This window comes from Frieseomelitta varia, unplaced genomic scaffold (genome assembly GCF_011392965.1).
Source record: "Frieseomelitta varia isolate USP_RPSP 00005682 unplaced genomic scaffold, Fvar_1.2 scaffold_144, whole genome shotgun sequence".
Classification (NCBI taxonomy): Eukaryota; Metazoa; Arthropoda; class Insecta; order Hymenoptera; family Apidae; genus Frieseomelitta; species Frieseomelitta varia.
In genome coordinates, this window is record NW_025109128.1 from 220,191 (window position 1) to 237,652 (window position 17,462).

The 17,462-nt window shown below is 28.9% G+C and overlaps 3 protein-coding genes and 2 long non-coding RNA genes across 6 annotated transcripts in view; 3 read left to right on the forward strand and 2 right to left on the reverse strand.

Moving 5' to 3' along the window:
- Positions 1-360: 360 nt before the first annotated feature.
- On the forward strand, positions 361-1,762 carry LOC122532927 (cilia- and flagella-associated protein 20). Its single transcript, XM_043662137.1, has 2 exons — positions 361-1,044; positions 1,126-1,762. The coding sequence occupies exons 1-2, from the start codon at positions 769-771 to the stop codon at positions 1,429-1,431; spliced, it is 582 nt and encodes a 193-aa protein (XP_043518072.1). The 5' UTR covers positions 361-768; the 3' UTR covers positions 1,432-1,762.
- A 115-nt stretch (positions 1,763-1,877) lies between these two features.
- On the forward strand, positions 1,878-7,976 carry LOC122533276 (zinc finger protein 177-like). The gene is made up of 5 exons (XM_043662862.1): positions 1,878-3,257; positions 4,367-4,600; positions 4,673-4,902; positions 4,991-5,371; positions 5,452-7,976. Exons 1-5 carry the CDS (start codon positions 3,096-3,098, stop codon positions 5,795-5,797), a joined length of 1,353 nt encoding a protein of 450 aa, XP_043518797.1. The 5' UTR covers positions 1,878-3,095; the 3' UTR covers positions 5,798-7,976.
- A 900-nt stretch (positions 7,977-8,876) lies between these two features.
- On the reverse strand, positions 8,877-9,908 carry LOC122533343. Its single transcript, XR_006307689.1, has 2 exons — positions 9,131-9,908; positions 8,877-8,921 (listed from the first exon to the last, which is right to left on the reverse strand). It is a non-coding gene; the product is annotated as an uncharacterized LOC122533343 (long non-coding RNA).
- Positions 9,909-9,998: 90 nt separating this feature from the next.
- Positions 9,999-12,118, reverse strand: LOC122533335. 2 transcript variants are annotated; one of them, XR_006307686.1, is made up of 3 exons: positions 11,995-12,118; positions 10,601-10,721; positions 9,999-10,515 (listed from the first exon to the last, which is right to left on the reverse strand). It is a non-coding gene; the product is annotated as an uncharacterized LOC122533335 (long non-coding RNA). The 2 variants fall into 2 exon arrangements; XR_006307687.1 differs by lacking the exon at positions 11,995-12,118 and adding an exon at positions 10,983-11,210.
- The window catches only part of LOC122533273 (nicotinate phosphoribosyltransferase), a 6,214-nt gene continuing 553 nt past the window's right edge, over positions 11,802-17,462 (forward strand). The window contains exons 1-12 of the mRNA XM_043662848.1: positions 11,802-12,337; positions 12,734-12,904; positions 12,998-13,124; positions 13,338-13,549; positions 13,770-13,888; positions 13,965-14,158; positions 14,799-14,984; positions 15,322-15,342; positions 15,878-16,103; positions 16,176-16,496; positions 16,561-16,689; positions 16,809-17,394. Of these exons, the coding sequence (XP_043518783.1) occupies positions 12,268-12,337; positions 12,734-12,904; positions 12,998-13,124; positions 13,338-13,549; positions 13,770-13,888; positions 13,965-14,158; positions 14,799-14,984; positions 15,322-15,342; positions 15,878-16,103; positions 16,176-16,496; positions 16,561-16,689; positions 16,809-16,886 (1,854 nt within the window). The 5' untranslated portion in view covers positions 11,802-12,267 and the 3' untranslated portion in view covers positions 16,887-17,394. The remainder of the gene's footprint in view (positions 12,338-12,733; positions 12,905-12,997; positions 13,125-13,337; positions 13,550-13,769; positions 13,889-13,964; positions 14,159-14,798; positions 14,985-15,321; positions 15,343-15,877; positions 16,104-16,175; positions 16,497-16,560; positions 16,690-16,808; positions 17,395-17,462) is intronic.

The following is a 17,462-nucleotide window of genomic DNA, read 5'->3' on the forward strand; positions in this document are numbered from 1 at the left end:
TTTTTCTTATTCATTCCTTAAGAGAGTACAGTTGTAACATGTAACTTTCAGTAATATCGATCAAAAAAAAAAAAAAAAAAAAAAAAACGAAGTTAGAAGAAGTGAAAAGAAGTTAAGAAATAGATTATGACAGTAAAGATTTTACACTGATGAAATTTTTTATGGCGAAAAATCGTTGACTCCCTTTTAAAAAAATGATTGTTTAATACGTAGATATCTATTGCTTATTTCAACATTATCGGTTTGTATTTGACATCAATAAACGATTGTAAAAACGTTAAAATGCTTTATATTTTTGTTCTATGCAAATTTAATTTTAATGAATAAATGCGTGACAAGTCGTTTATATTTTAAATTTAAATGATCGATATTGAACGAGTGAAATCGATAAATTCGAGATAATCGATCAATTTCTGATGTCGCTGTAAATCTAACGGCAACATTGATCAAACACAAATATTATAGGTTATATTTGCCGCTAAAGTTATTTAGCAAATAAAATTTCACAAAGAAGATGTCGATTTAAACTAAAAACGCTTTTGTTGACTGAATGATGTTAAGTGTTATGCGGGAATTACTATTTCAAAAATAAAACCATTTAAAACATGTAACTTTTTAGTGAATCTCACGTCATAAAATGAAAGGTTAAGTTACTTATAAAAACGAAGCATTAAACTCTTTGAAATCTCCAGACGCATGTTTTCTAACAGGGAACATAACGGAAAGAATTTCTTTTAAAATTAACAAAGAAAAAACAAGCAATTGAACATGTTTAAAAATACCTTTCAAAGTGGATTTTTATCGATATTATATAGTATTGGTAGCAAACCATTACAAATTTGGGATAAAAAAGTAAGAAATGGACACATAAAACGAATTACAGACAATGATATACAAAGTTTAGTATTGGAAATATTGGGTAGCAATGTCAGTACTACATATATAACATGTCCAGCAGATCCCAGAAAAACTTTGGGTATAAAATTGCCATTTCTAGTGATGATAATTAAGAATTTAAAAAAATATTTTACGTTTGAAGTCCAGGTAAGAAAATATTTTATACACTGTTCTTGTTCAAAATGCAGTACCAAATGATCATATATTTGACCAAATGTTTGACTTTAGGTTATTGATGACAAGAATGTACGCCGTAGATTTCGTGCTAGTAATTATCAATCTACAACTAGAGTAAAACCTTTTATCTGTACAATGCCTATGAGGCTGGACGATGGATGGAATCAGATTCAGTTTAATTTAGCTGATTTTACTAGACGTGCATATGGAACAAATTACGTGGAAACATTAAGGGTACAAATTCATGCAAACTGTAGAATACGAAGAGTATACTTTTCTGATAGACTATACTCTGAAGATGAATTGCCAGCAGAATTTAAATTATTCTTGCCAATTCAAAATAAGGCAAAATGTTAATTTTATAACATTCTACAAAGATGTTTTGAAAAAAAGACAAGAATAAACCACAAATATTTATAAATTGATCAATATTGTGATTTTTATTTACAGTTGGTACTTATTTAATATACATATATTTAATATATTAATAAATTACTACATGTACTAAATGATAATGATTGATACTATTGTACAGATCATGTATGTTGTACAAATTATATTCAAAGATATAACTAAACAATCATAGCAATATGTGTATGAAATAGATCCGTTTACGTTTTTGCATAAAATTTATATTTAGTTTGCTTTAATTGTACTTCTTATTTAATAAAAATTATGAATTAATTAATTAGTTAATTAGTTACTCGTATCTTTTGTATGAAGTAAAATTTACTCTTATATTATCGAAATTTTTTATTAATTTATTAATTTATTAATAATCTTCCTGAAATTAAGCGTTCACGTTTTTTTAAGTGAATTTAAAATAATGTTTCGTCATGAAACATAACTAGAAAGAATGTTATAATATTTTGCAAAAATTTGTAGTCACTCGTATAATCTAAATATTAGTAATATATGAAAAATTAAGCGTTAAATAACAAGCAAATATATACGTACATTAAAAACTGTGGAAAACGAGATAGCAGTCGTATATACTTAGCAAGTGTATTAATTGCTAATTATTAAGTATTGATTTTTTTAAATGGGGACGTAGCATATCAAGGGGGAGGCTGCTCGTTCGCAAGTACCTGGAACTATTTTTCGTCGCGACAAAAACATCTACAGTCAACCCCTCCTATCTCAGGGCGTAGTAATACACAATCGGAAAATTGGCGGGAAAGTTCGGAAAAATTGTCATTAAATTTGTCGATGCGGCGCGACTTTCAAGAAATGTATCGATCGAGATCCATTGCCAGTGTGATGAAGTCACGACCCGATAAAACTGCACTGTATAAAACAACTCTGAGAGAACGTTCGCGGAGAAAATAAAAAATGTAAACGAATGAGTAAAAGAAGATGGCGGACCAATTAAGAGTACCGCGCTGATACATTTTATTCTTTATTTCTAGCAAAGGGTAACATTTTAGAAATACAAATCCACATATCTCGCGTCATATTTTTAATTCTCGCGTAAATAACGATCAAATGACGGTAAAATGCATCGTAATATCCCAATAGTAAATATAGTTTAATACGACCGGAATCCATAAATAAAACAATTGGTTATATACATATGTTTTTCAAATCGACGAATGCTATTATATATTTTGTATTGAGCACTCGTTTCGGGAGAGACGCCGACGCCCGGCGCCGACGTCGTTTTTAAAGCGTCAACGTTGTGCTGGAGTAATCTCACCCAATCCGGGAGACTCATAAGTAAAAAAAATCGTTAGAATAATCAACCCTCTCAGACACGCTGGCACGTCGTAAAGATGCATTGCTGAAAGTTTTATATCGAACGTTTCCGACGTTTTTCCATCAAGGTGCTAAGATAACGAAAGGGAGGGAAAATAAGCAATAAGCAATGAATTCAACATTGTGAAACGGGGCCGCGTGAATCATTTAACATAAATCATTTTTAAATCGTGCTTGTACATATAAATAGTGAGGAAAGAAAAAAAAAACATTTCCTTAGCGTGGTGATATATCGTCATATTTCCTTTTTTTTCTTTCTTTTTGAAATGGGTACGGCGGGTCGCGATTTCGAGCGCGATCGGGAGGACGAGATCCACTGTCGGATTTGTGCTAGTGACATACCAAGAAACGACGGGGTTCACATTTTCGCTGAGGATGGTAGACGGCACTACCTGCAGACCAAAATACGAAAATATCTCTACATCTTGGTAAGTCTTTCTTCACTCCGTGTGAATTAGCGCGATCGTCGTGTATGCGCGTTTACATGTATATGCATACACATGCACGTATACGCAGTTTCGTGTGCATAACTAACGTGTGTGCAGATTTTTTTTCGAAAACTCCACTTGGTACCCCGTTGCTGGATGTTTCGCGCTCAACCCCTTCTTGTACCCCGTTTTCTATACATACAAACAGACACACATGTACATTTATCGGGAGAAATTTGGATTGCTAAGGAACTTTGAAATTTTGTTAAAATGTCACGCGCCGATGCAAATTCGAAATATATGTTTTTGGACAGATAGGATATTAAAAAAAACAATGCATGTAAATTAATTAGCTCACATAAAAATTATTTATTAATTGTAATTTATTAATTAGAATAATTAACAAAAAATCGGATTTTCAGAACAGATTTCAAGCAAAACTAATATATTTTACGTATATTTATGTAAATTGATGTAAAAATTAACATAATTAATTCTGATACGTATACATTTAATTCAGAATAATCGAATGTCTATAATTAGGAAAATGGGAGAATCCATTTTGATGGGAACACAGAAGTGTTAAAAATTAGCATTTTATTGATTACAATAAGTATGCTATATGCACTATATAACTGGCGCATCCATAAATATAATTCTATTTGTATGATAATACAGAAATATTTTAATTCATAAATAATTCGCAGATTTTCCGTAAAAAAATATTTCTCTATAAAATATAAAATAAAATGTCAATACCAAAAAAACATTTTTATAACAAAAATAAATAATATTAATTATTAAAATAAAATTAAGGTTATTTTTTATTCAGAAAAATTATATGGCAAAAAATTTTATTACGTTTGAAACAAATAAAATATATTAATTTTATAAATTTTTTAAAATTAATATTTTATCAAAAATATTTTTCCATTTTTGATTCTTTTTTTTTATTTTTTTGATAATAAATAATTAAAAATATTAAATGTGGATTTTTGTCATTATTTCAATAATTTTTAATACTTTCATTAATTTTTAATCATTTTTTCTATATTTTATTCTTATGTTATATTAAGTAATTATTAAATTGTAATTATATTATGTTTCAGGTGTCTTCTGAAGATAAATTATCAAAAATGGTATGTGTTACATGCATTAAAAGATTAGAAAGCATTCATCGCTTTGCTATGATGGCATATAGAACACAGGAAAAGTTAAAATCACAATTATATAATAATAGTGGTGATACAAATACACAGGATATAGAAAGAGAAAGTGTCAAAGATATGCAAAATACAAGGAGGATAGAAGATCGGGGATTATTACATACAATATTAACAAAAGTATATTAAAATCATTCGTTTATGCTTAAATTATTTTATATATATATTAATTTAATGTTCAATATCTTTCAGGGGGCAATAGAAATTTTAGCTGAAGGTGAACCACTGGGACCATCAGAATTAATATCACAAGAAGATAAATGTCATACTCCAAGTATGGAAGAAATGGAAGTTAAAGTAGATCCAATGTTATTTTTACAGTATGGTATGGAGAATTCAGCATCAGAAACTTCAGAAGTATCTGATACAGAAGAAATAATAACGAGAATAAATTCCCCAGAACCATTACCATTAACAAATAAGTAAGAATATTTATATTAATATAGTTATAAGTATAGTATAGTATTTCTTTTTTTTTTTAATATTTGTGATTGCATTTATTTTCTATAGAACTGACGAAATAGAAAAGGAAAAGAAACAAGAGAGTAATGATAAGTCTCAAGAAGATGTTGAAGAATCTATTTCTAATGTGTCAAACAAACCTCATGAATGTACAATATGTGCTCGATCTTTTATATCTCAAATTGGTCTGCAGAATCATTTATGGTCTCATTTGCCTAAAGATAAACGACTTGATGGGAAGCCTATTTTAAGATCCCAACAAGTTTATTCTACTAATGGTATACTTCACATGAATACTGATAACAATTCATCTGGCAATTTTATTTGTCCAATTTGTAGCAAAAAAATTTCTACTAAAGGAAATCTAAAAGTACATTTGGAAACTCATCGGCCTAAAGGAAAATATGGTTGTGACATATGTGGTAGAATGTGAGTATATGAAAATGTGAGTTAAATTTAATTGGGCATCCAATAAAGCAACTATTAATAAAATGCTTATCCTATTTCAGCTTTAAAACACAGTCAAATTTATTCAGGCACAAAGAGTATCATGGTGGAATACAATTTCCATGCAATGTATGTGGAAGAGTTTATCCAACAAATTCTACTTTAAGAGCTCATAGTATAACTCACTCGGATTTGAGGCCGCACGCGTGCCCTCTTTGTGATAAAACTTTTAAAAGAAACCAAGATTTAAAGTTTCACATAAATCAACATACAGGTGCAAGGCCTTATCAATGTCCATATTGTCCGAAAGCTTTCGCGAGTTCTGGAAATTGTTTCTCGCATCGCAAAAGAATGCATCCTCGAGAAGTACATCGAGATAGACAAAGAGCAGCAGATTTAATGAGATGAACCATGGGTAGTCAATACGAGGAATGGTTTTAGAAAAATATAATAATTTACGATATTATCATATCCATGTGTATTAGCTATTACAATGGAAAAACATGAGCTTTAGTTTTGAATATTAATGGTGCTAATGCAAGGAGCAACGGAAGTTTTATATACTTTAATTGAATCGTTTGAACTTAGTGTTAGGTACTTATTGTTACTGACAAGCACTTAGTTGTTTGTTCTTATGGCGTAACTAGATCTTCATTACATAAAATAGAAACAAACAAATATATATTTTTCTTAATTTTTTAACTTATTGATGTTATTGAACTTGATATACTTCCATTGTTGTTGATATAAATTTAGTAATTATTATTTATTGACTCATATATAGTACAAGTAATAAGAACGATAGGTTTTAAACTGTCTAGTTAAAATAAGAAATTCATATTTTTTACTGGTTTATCTATATTTAACTTGTATACATTTTCTTCTTCATCTTTAAAGATAGAAGTTATACTTAGACCACCCTTGCTACCATTTTCTTAAAAAAAGAAAAAAAGATAATTTTAAATGTTTAAAAAATTATATATAAACCAAAATCTTATTTTATGTGACCATTGTTAATGATATAATATTGATCATTATTCAGTCAAGATACAGTATTATTTAAAATAAATAATTTTCAACTGACCCATCGGTAATAAGCACAATAAAGTATTAAGCTTTAAAATTAGGATTAAAAGTATTTCTTATAATTTGTATAAAAAAATTGACTAGCAAAAGAAATTTAGCAAATGTAAGATAACTGTGATTTTTTACAAATCAGTAGTATATTAGAAAATTCATGTCCGATGGGTTTAAGTATTATACATTGGTTTAGTATTATACATGGGTTTAAGTATTATACACATTGAATATTGTAGTTATAAAACAAAATAATAGTAATAACGTGACTACTTTCAGTACGCTCAAAATTTGGTCTCTCATGAAGTGTAATTTTTTTTAATACTTAAATACAAATAAGAAATTTGTAATATTTTTTGAAACCTTGAACGGGTACTCTGTATATTGTATGTGATATTTTTAAGCAACGTATACTTAGTATATTTTGAAGAGACAAAAGGTACAAAGGGTTGGACGTTGAAATTATTTGATATTTATTTTACGATTGTTATGTCACCAAGAGAACGATTTTATTTTATTTTTATGAATAACATAAATGGATTTGAATGGTGACAAACGTTCTAAAAAATGGAACGTATTATTTTGTCCATATAAAAAAGAGCTGTTTAACGATATTTGATAAAATATTTATATTTACGACGAAATTACTAAAAAATGACCAAAGACGAAAAAAAGAAAAAAAAAAACGAAAACATTGTTCGAGAAAGAAAGAAGTAGGAAAATTTTTGTAGTTTCGAGGCATATTTTTAGCACAATACACGAACAACATCATCATTAAGTAACGTTAAGACTGTATACGAAATTCTGTGTCAAATTAGAGTAATTACGTAAATGTAAGCGGTTAGTATCCAAATGTCAATGGTTGTATGTGACGAAAGATGAGTCTAGTTTATTCAAAATGCATTATTAAGTATAATGAATAACGTAGAGGCTGTAGCTAACGTTACAAACGATCATAATGTTATTCTTTTAAGCAGATATACGATTAAAGAAAAGTAAATGTTAACTAAAGTCTGAGTAGCTTTTAGGAAACTTTAGATAAGAGTTTTTAGAGAAGAAATGTAAATGTAGGGGATCATACCTGCTTCCATATGTATCGTATACATCGCACATGTGTTAGATAGTTCAAAAAAAGGGGGGGAAGGGATGTTTGATAATGGACAGTCACAGAAAAATGTACGACGATCATTGCGTAATTAAGAAGTAGTACTTACAGACAGAAAATACCAAGTGTAATCGCGTTGCTACATTAGTGTAGTAGGGTGGCCAAGCTTCCGTTTCAATGAAAATAAAATGGACCAAAGAAGAGTGGTATAATGTTATAATTAATATGTTGAACTATTTAATTTAAAACAAATTCCAATATCTTTTATATTTACATTTAGTTTACGAAATTATTTCTTAAGCCAAATGATATTTAGAAGTATGTAAAAGTAAATATACTCATATTTTATACATAAAAAAAATATTCGATAACGCGAAAGCTTTAACGAACGGCCACCCTAGCTTATTTAGAGATACAATCGTATATTTTGCAATTACATTTTTGCGGACGCTTGCCAGTTACGTAGTTAAGTAGACAAAGATTATTGGATAATTATATATCCGCGAAAATAATCCATTTTTGATAGAAAAAGTAAAAAAAGGAAAGAGTAAAGCGACGATCTCGTTTTCATGGCTCAATTTTTACACCTAGTTCTTGGAGCAGGGATGAGCAAATCATCTTCGTTTCTTCCGGATTTCGTTTTAATCCTAATACTGCCAAATACATTGCTTCCGGAAAATGTCCTAGTTGTTGATAATATTAAAAAGTATATTATTATTAAGTTTGAAAGCGATTCTCGTCTTAGTTGTTAGCGTTAGTTATTAGTCTTAAGTAGATTTGCTCAGCTCTTGCTATGAGGAGTCAAAAATTGAGTATTTTTCTAAAGTCCACGTAACATGGAGGCGAATAGCGTTTAAAATTAGCGATTAAAACAATATCTCAGAAGTGCCAGTAACGCAGTGAACTAACGTAGTGTATTCCGGCAGACAAATATTGAATAATTATATGTAGAGTATGTCGAGATTTGTGACACTTAATAAAATGATTGTATAAAAAGTTCGGCTAGAAATACTTATACTTTCATTTCGTTATTTCCACGGTTCGTTCATCATTTTTCTTCCATGTCCGTTCGTTTCATTTTTTTACCTCGTCTGTTATATAAAAATAATCATCCGGTAAACTCAGGCATCAGGCGTTGTAACTTTATTGTGTCTAGATCTACTGTGGAAAATTTATCTATTTTTAATTTAACGCTGTATCTTACATCCCAGATAATGTATTATACAAGATTTTCTTATTTCTTCCTCTTCATATTTCACATATGCTGAATGTGCGCTTTCCTTGCACGATATGTACTTATTTACATTTTCTGTCATAGTACAAGATTGCGATGATCAGTCACGTTGCTGCCTGGAAATATCAAAGACGTAAATAACACGTCATCGTAAGAATATTGCGAGTGTGTATTAGATTTCGTATATTCGAGCGAATAAAATTTAATCGGAAACACGGTAGAATTGTTATATAATCGTAGCAAATATACGGAAATGGTAAAATTCTCCTATTTCTAGTATCTCCTATTTCTAGTTAGATTCGTGTATACTCCGGTATATACTCACCACGTAACCACTTTCATTCGTTAGCCTGACCTTTTGGCCTCTTGTACTGCCATATACATATATATAAGAGCATAAGAACAAGACGTGACTCAGCGCTCGAATTAAATTGTCATTAATGTCTATTCTCTCCCTCTCGTATCAATTAGACAAACACTAAAAAATCAACCAGAAATTGCTGGTTTCAACTATAGTAGCACAATGTTACAAAGAGAAACTTCAGAGATTATTCAGATATCGAAACAAAAATTCCTACAATATGTGAATGCTGATAGCAGAGAAAAATTAATGCTTATACTGATAAGATAAGACTGAAACAACGATTTTATGACGGATACAAATCATGTTAGCATAGTTTAATTGACAGAGTTAAATAAGTCAAACGCTTCAAATTTGTTTACTTCGATTTCAATACAATGCCGAGATGAACGTTTAAAAATCAAGCAGCTTGCAAAAGCTTTATGATCAGACGTTATCAAGCACCTATGCAATAGATCATTGTTAAGGTTTCTTGCATGTTCGATTCCTAATAAAAGCTTGCGCGTAATGGAAGATTAATGTTACAAAACTATTTAATAGAGTTGAGACAGAGCAAAGATGTTGCAAGCTTTTATTTCCTTTTCCTCTACGATCGCGCCAGTCATGATGCTATACGCGTTGAGACATTTCTTACGTATGGAAAAATTACTCTATTCAATGGAGAACGTACAGTTTTGATAAATTCATCGAAACATTGCATCAATCTTCTCGATCATTTTACAAAAATATATTTCAAACGTAATTCAATTTTATCTCGCATTAAAAATATAAAGAAATTTATCAAGAAATAAATATCTTTTATTTAAATTATTTATTTCATAATCACGGTTTTTTTTCCTTTTTTTTTACAGAAAGTGTTTACTTCTTTTGACAAGAAGACTAGGATGAATTCGTTAAAAAAGGATGTGTTCGATGTATTGTTACATGAAAGTTGTTTGATCGAAGTAAACACGGAGGAACAATTTATGATTCGTTGCACGAATATGTACATATACGTACGTACGTATCGCATGTATAAAATGGCAAGAACTACGATGTTACAGCCAAGCGATAGAAGTTGAGGAGCAATTAAATTGATGGATATGAAAGGAATCCAAATTTAATATTACATCATAGTGCACGCGATCGAGGCGTTTGTTTCAAAGTTTCACGTTAATTTTCGGTGTTTAAAAAGAAGTTTCTCATCAAAGAATGAGTAGCTGCAATGCTGTATCATTACGACGAAGGTCATTGTGTATGGACATGTTGCCCCTAACGATAGGTCCGTGTTTAATCGAAGGATGCTCCAATCGCCACAAGTCTCGTGCTATAATTGTACTTCCCGTGGCATGACACCATTAACTCCAATTCTATGTTTAAGACAAGGAAAAGAATGCAATAAAAACGGGAAAAGTCTATCCAGTAAGTCGTATCCGACAAATAAAAAAAACTTACCAACAGGAGTGGTGCTACATCTATCTACTCCTTTAACCTGGCCAATTAGAGGAGTATTGAAAATAGCTATTTATTTGGTACAATATTAGAAAAAAATTGCAAATGATAATCTCTAAACATTCTGATACTTTCCTTTGAGTGGAATGATATTTTTAAAATCATGACCATGAAAAAGAAATTACATCTCATGCTTTATTTGCAAAGAACGTAATTTGAATGTGAAGAATATTGCTCCTGTCTTTTCTCTTTTATATAATGGATATTAAAAAACTAAAGTTAAAATATTTCCTAGATAAATTGATAATACCTTTTCGTGCAGAATTACGACCACAATCGCTTAATTTAAACAAAAATATGTGATTACATTAAAAAAAGAACAAACTTAAACATCAGATATTTTCTGTGCATTCTCTTATGAAGAAATCACATTAAATTATCACGTGTTTCTAAACCATGCCTTTCCTGATATTCAGATCGTATTTTCTTCGAGTAACCATTGAGTAAAATTATTATCTTCGTAATACTCGGAATAGTTCCAGTTATATATGTATAACTCTACCTGATGTATATTGTGTAATATACATTATATAACAAATGAACAAACTTTTTTTCAATTACTTGACTTATAATATATAACAATCATTTTGCTACGTAAGTGGAAATTTGTATAATTGCAAAATAATTGTTGTTATCTGAATTCTACAATTATAACGTATAATTTGTAAATTTACTAATATTATTAGTTGATAACTTGTAGTACAAAAGGGCTCTGGTCATCACCATCAAATAGAAGCTTTTAATTATAAATATTATACCTTTTATACAGTTTGGAATCATTCGTACACGAGTTTCATTGGACGTGTTGCATCTAGTACGTACGAACGATTATATACACTTGTTTGTATACAGATAACAAATTGCAAAATGCGCATAATGAGTATATTTAATATTTAATATTAATTTAAGTTACATCACGATTGTAGCGCATTTGCACTGACTTCAGTAGTACCGTAGAGCGGTTAAGTCGGGCCATGTAAATACATTCAACTTGTTCTGGACTGGCGCATATTTGAAATTCCTTATTTGAATTTTAATCGAACGATCATAATTTAGGCCCATTTAGATACATTTAGATCAACTTACGAAAAGTTGTTTACAAATGATGAATCATATTTTTGACTGTGATGCTTTCCGAAATAACGTTCGTCCGAAATTTTCAATAAACAAGTTGATCGTACATTGTAATCGACACGGTAAAGAAAGGATGAAAGAACAAGGAAACGAATTCAATGATAACGTAGAGGAAATTCGTAACTCTTTTCCCGTGCGTTTACACGCGTATCGCATGAAAGTGACAACCTGATTTCTATTTATTTCTTAAGAAGAGCTTTTACTATTGGTGGAAATGGCGGAATAACAAGTTGCGTCGTTCGTAACGTCCTTCAAACGTTCCTATCGATTCTGAGAATACGCGGAGCGTATAATACGGAGTTCACCGTCGAAACATGCTAGTTCGTCGGTAACGGTGCTTGACCGTTGTCATTCAGTGAATAGTGTAACGTTTTTTATCAAAAAATAAAGTTACCTCGCAGTCGTTTCTTTCTTTTTTTTTCCGTTCTTTCAACCACAGCGCAGTTAAGTTAGCTTGCTCAAATTTCGAAAAAAAAATGTCAGATAACGAGAATAAATCATGCTGTCATACACGTCAAAATTGTGTTGTACAACCACTTTTAACAGGTACTTGTTTGCAATTTTTATCAATTGCAAGGAACAATGTTGAAGAAAATAACCTCAAAACACAATCCATTTTGTCTTATCGTTTACTTAATAGATGTATCAAGTGACGATACAGCACGTGGTACTTTAAAATATGAGAATAGAACGCACGAATAGAACACGATAATTTTCCATGGAAAATTTTTTCAATCTTTTTCCTTCAAGAATTGAAACATCTTGATCATTAAATAATTCTTTTACTTTATGTAATTATTAAAAATATTTTTTTTACATAAGATTGCTTTGCATATAGTTGATCGTTATTTATTATGATACATGTATTTTGTATGTGCAATGTCCTTTGTATAATGCATATATCAAAACAAATAATGTTCACTTGTACTTTCACTTTTTTAGACTTGTACCAAATTACAATGGCATATGCTTATTGGAAAAGTGAAAAAATGAATGACCATGCTGTATTTGATTTATTTTTTCGTAAAAATCCTTTTCAAGGAGAATTCACAATTTTTGCTGGACTAGAAGAATGTATTAAATTTCTAGAGAAGTTTCATTATTCCTCCAGTGGTATGCATTTACTTTTGAATACTATATCGAATATAAATTTGTAAATTGAAAAAATTCTTTGATGTTTGTAATTATAATATTAAAATTATACAGATATTAAATACTTAAAGTCAACAATGCCATCATCAGTTGATCAAAGATTTTTTGAATATTTGAAAGATCTGACTCCAAAAGATGTGACAATATATGCTATGGAAGAAGGTTCAGTTGTTTTCCCAAGGTTAGTTAAAAACTCTTTGAAAGTTGCATGCATCATACAGATAATACTCAGTTATGTTAACCATCATCATCGTTGTCATCGTTTAGGAAACTTTTTCTTGCTCTTATGACAGCAGTTAGAGTTAATGTTCGAATGCTTATCAACATTACATATTTGATGAAACATCAAATCTTAATAAGTTAAAACTTCAATACAAATTGATATGTTATGCAGAATACCATTACTAAGAGTAGAAGGTCCATTAATAATGGTACAACTTTTGGAAACAACACTGTTAACATTAGTTAACTATGCAAGTTTAATGGCAACTAATGCAGCCAGATTTCGTATGTTTGCTGGGAAAAATATAACATTACTAGAATTTGGCCTTCGAAGAGCTCAGGGTCCTGATGGTGGTTTAAGTGCCTCGAAATATAGCTATATTGGTAAATATTTTCTGTGTTTTTATTTTCTTTTATTTCAGTTAAACAATCACAATTTAATGATTAATCAAATTATTTTTTTTTAAATCATACAAAATATTTTGTATATTGTTTGCTTAAAAAAATTCGTACCTACAATAACATTTTTTTCTTTTTTCTTTAAATTAATTGCGATGAAAAATATATAGAATATATTATATAATAAAAAATTAATATTTTCCAGGTGGTTTTGATGGTACGAGTAATGTCTTAGCAGGAAAACTTTACAATATTCCTGTAACTGGAACACATGCACATTCATACATCACATCTTTTACTAGTATTGATGATTTACAAGAAAAGGTATGCTCACATTATTGTTAAATAATTTATTTGACTAAAACTATATTTCATTTTACTATTTTATATTTTTTTTCAGACTTTGACACATAAAGAAACAGGACAAGTTTGTAATCTTCTGGAATTAGCTTGCAAACATCGGAATTCCGTTGCAGCTGATGTAGGAACATTAGTTTCTGAGGCTTCTAATGGAGAATTAGCTGCTTTAATTAGTTATGCCATTGCTTTTCCACAGCGGTTTGTTGCCCTTGTAGATACATATGACGTGAAAAGGTATGATATTTTGCTAATCTTATCTATATCTGTTTTATTTCTTTTAGTGCATTCAGAATTTCTTGATACTTGTGTATATATTTCATTATTTGCATGTACACATTCAAACTTTTCTATGTTAGCTAATCAATCTATTGAATATTATTCTCTTTAATAATTTATTTGTAGAAACTCTTACTTGTAAGCTTGTAGTACTTGATTCAAAAATATTAATATTCATATTCTTTTAATATGCATGAATATAAAATAGTGAAGAAAATAGACAACTAAAAATAGTTAACAAAAATATATATAATAAATTAAATATATAAATATTTATTACTTATGGTATGAGTAGTTCTAAAATAACTTTATGAAACATATAAAATTACATCTATATATATATATATATATATATATATATATATCTAAATTAAATCTATAAGAATGAAAAATAATAAATTTTGTAAAATTTTCTGAAAAAAAAAGAAAAAAAATATATTAGAAAAATATTTCAAATATTTTGCTACTAATTTTTACTTTTGACTAAAAATATACTTAATTGAGTTTGATATCTATATTAGTAATTCTAATTACGAATTCACAAAGCAGGCATGATGAAACATATACACACTGTAGCCTAACAGGAGTGTGTTTATAGCATCGAATCCTCGGCCAAGAGACAGGCATGTATAGCCAGCCTAAATGTAAAGAATAAATGCCTAACAAATGGGTCCAATACACATGCCCAAAATGGTGTCAGAAACAGTCCAATTATATCAGAATCGACTTCATATGACAAGAATGGCTTTTTAAATCAAGGCGAATTGGGTGAGCTCTATGTGAGGTACGATATTATCCTCTTTGTCTGCTTTGCAGAATAAATCATCATATTTTTTCATGTATCAAGTACAGTTAATCATTTCAAATTCGTTTCATGAATAATAAGTATATATTAAGAGAATCTTTATTTAACATTATTTATTTATTATTTACTTTGTTAGATTGTAAATTATTGTATTTAATTATTATTTATTGATAATTCTGAATTAAAATTATTTAATGCATTCAACTATATTGCAAATGCAATATTACTGTATTCAATTTAAGATAAAAAAAAATATAATTCTGTAAAGCGGGCAAATCTATAAATCGTTGCTTCATTCTTTTTTTTCGTAAAACAGTAATAAAGGATCTCGGAAATTGTAAGTTTATACAAAATTTTGTGAATTATGTACGACCTTATATAGTACCCTTCCCAATTCAGCCATGTAAAAAAATAACAATTAACTGTTTGAATCGTATTAATAATAAAATGTTAGCTTTAAGAATTTAGTCTGCAGTAAAAATCGTAAAAAAAAAAAAAAAATAAAGTAAAGTAAAAGAACTACTCTATTAACACAAAATTTAATTTTCTGTTGTGTTGCAATCAATACATTCTTAAAATTGATAGCTTGCATGTAATGTAATAATTCATATTTTGTTTGCATATCTTGTTACTCATAAGACCATTAAAAATATCATATATTTTCATTTCACGCTTTTCAGTATTAATAATGATAGATTTTACTGTTTGAAAAAACTGTACAATGTGTGTATATTTTTCATAAAATATAAAATAATTGTGTGTATATTGCATTTCAGTAAAATGTAAATGCATGTATAACTGATAATGCTTTTTCCACTTTTTTACGATTATATTTTTTATATGCATAATTTATAAGTAAATTTTTTACTTAGGAGTGGACTCCTAAACTTTTGTGCAGTGGCACTAGCTTTAAATGACTTGGGTTATAAAGCAATTGGTATAAGAATTGATAGCGGCGATTTAGCATATTTAAGTAATACAGCAAGAGATATTTTCGAAAGAATTGCCATTAAATATAATATACCTTGGTTTGCAAAATTAACAATATGTGCGACAAATGATATTAACGAAGAAACTATTCTAAGTTTAAACGAACAGGTAAACAAATATACATTAAAAATATTCCATTTTACAACAAATTTTTATTATAAACAATGTTTTTTTTAATAGAATCATAAGATCGATTGTTTTGGAATTGGAACGCATTTGGTAACATGTCAAAGACAACCAGCATTAGGCTGCGTTTATAAAATGGTAGAAATTAATGGTCAACCTAGAATTAAACTTAGCCAGGAAGTTGATAAAGTAACAATACCGGGAAAAAAAGATGCATTCAGATTATACGGAGCGGATGGATATGCTTTGATCGATTTATTACAAAGATCAACGGAAGAGATTCCACAAGTAAAACATAAAGTTCTTTGCAGGCATCCTTTTCAAGAATCGAAGAGAGCTTATGTTATTCCATCACGAGTGGAATCATTGCATAAGGTAAATTAATAAAGTATCAACATTGAATACAATGATTTATAATACTTTCTTTACAAACATTTAGGTATATTGGAAAAATGGTAAATTATGTCAACCTTTACCTACATTACAAGAAATACGAAATAGAGTTCAAGAGTCATTAAAAACACTCAGAAATGATCACAAAAGAAATTTAAATCCTACACCATATAAAGTAAGTTTCAATATGTATTTTTGATTTATGAAATATTTCTCTATTAATATATACTAATATATAATAAACTAATTGAAAATATTTATGACAAGTGCAAATAATTATGACGATTTATATAGGTGGCTGTTAGTGATGATTTGTATAATTTTATACATGATTTGTGGTTACAAAATGCACCCATTGGTGAACTTTCGTGAAGTTGTAAATACATTATCATTATCAAAGAATAATGAACAAAGACCATGTACTTACTTAAATGGCCTACCAACACATTAAGCTGGAGGTTCAAGTTCTAGTTGTACAAGCATTTTGTTATAGTAGTATATTTTGATAACTTATAAAAATCATATTATGATATATTTATATAGTTTTACAAACTTATCTTTAGAACACAGAGTTCCATCATAAAATGATTGATGGTATAAAACTATTAGACACTCTTAGTTACTTTTGTTTTTTAAAATAATATGAAACGGGTGAACTTGGATTAATAATGCACAATTTATAGGGTAATTCACATGTAAACAAAAAAGATTGAATGTACATATAATACAACAAAAATTATAAAATCGGTAATGTAAATTAAGTGTAAATAATCATTGATATTTCTAAAATTTCTTTTTATATACTATTATTATTAATTGATAATATTTTCTATGTTTTCTAGTTCAAAAAGATTACATTTTTTTTTTTTTTTTTTTTTTTGTAAAAAAAAAAAAAAAAAGAAATGTTATTGTCGTTAAAAGACACGGAATTCTTAAGAAAAAATCGAC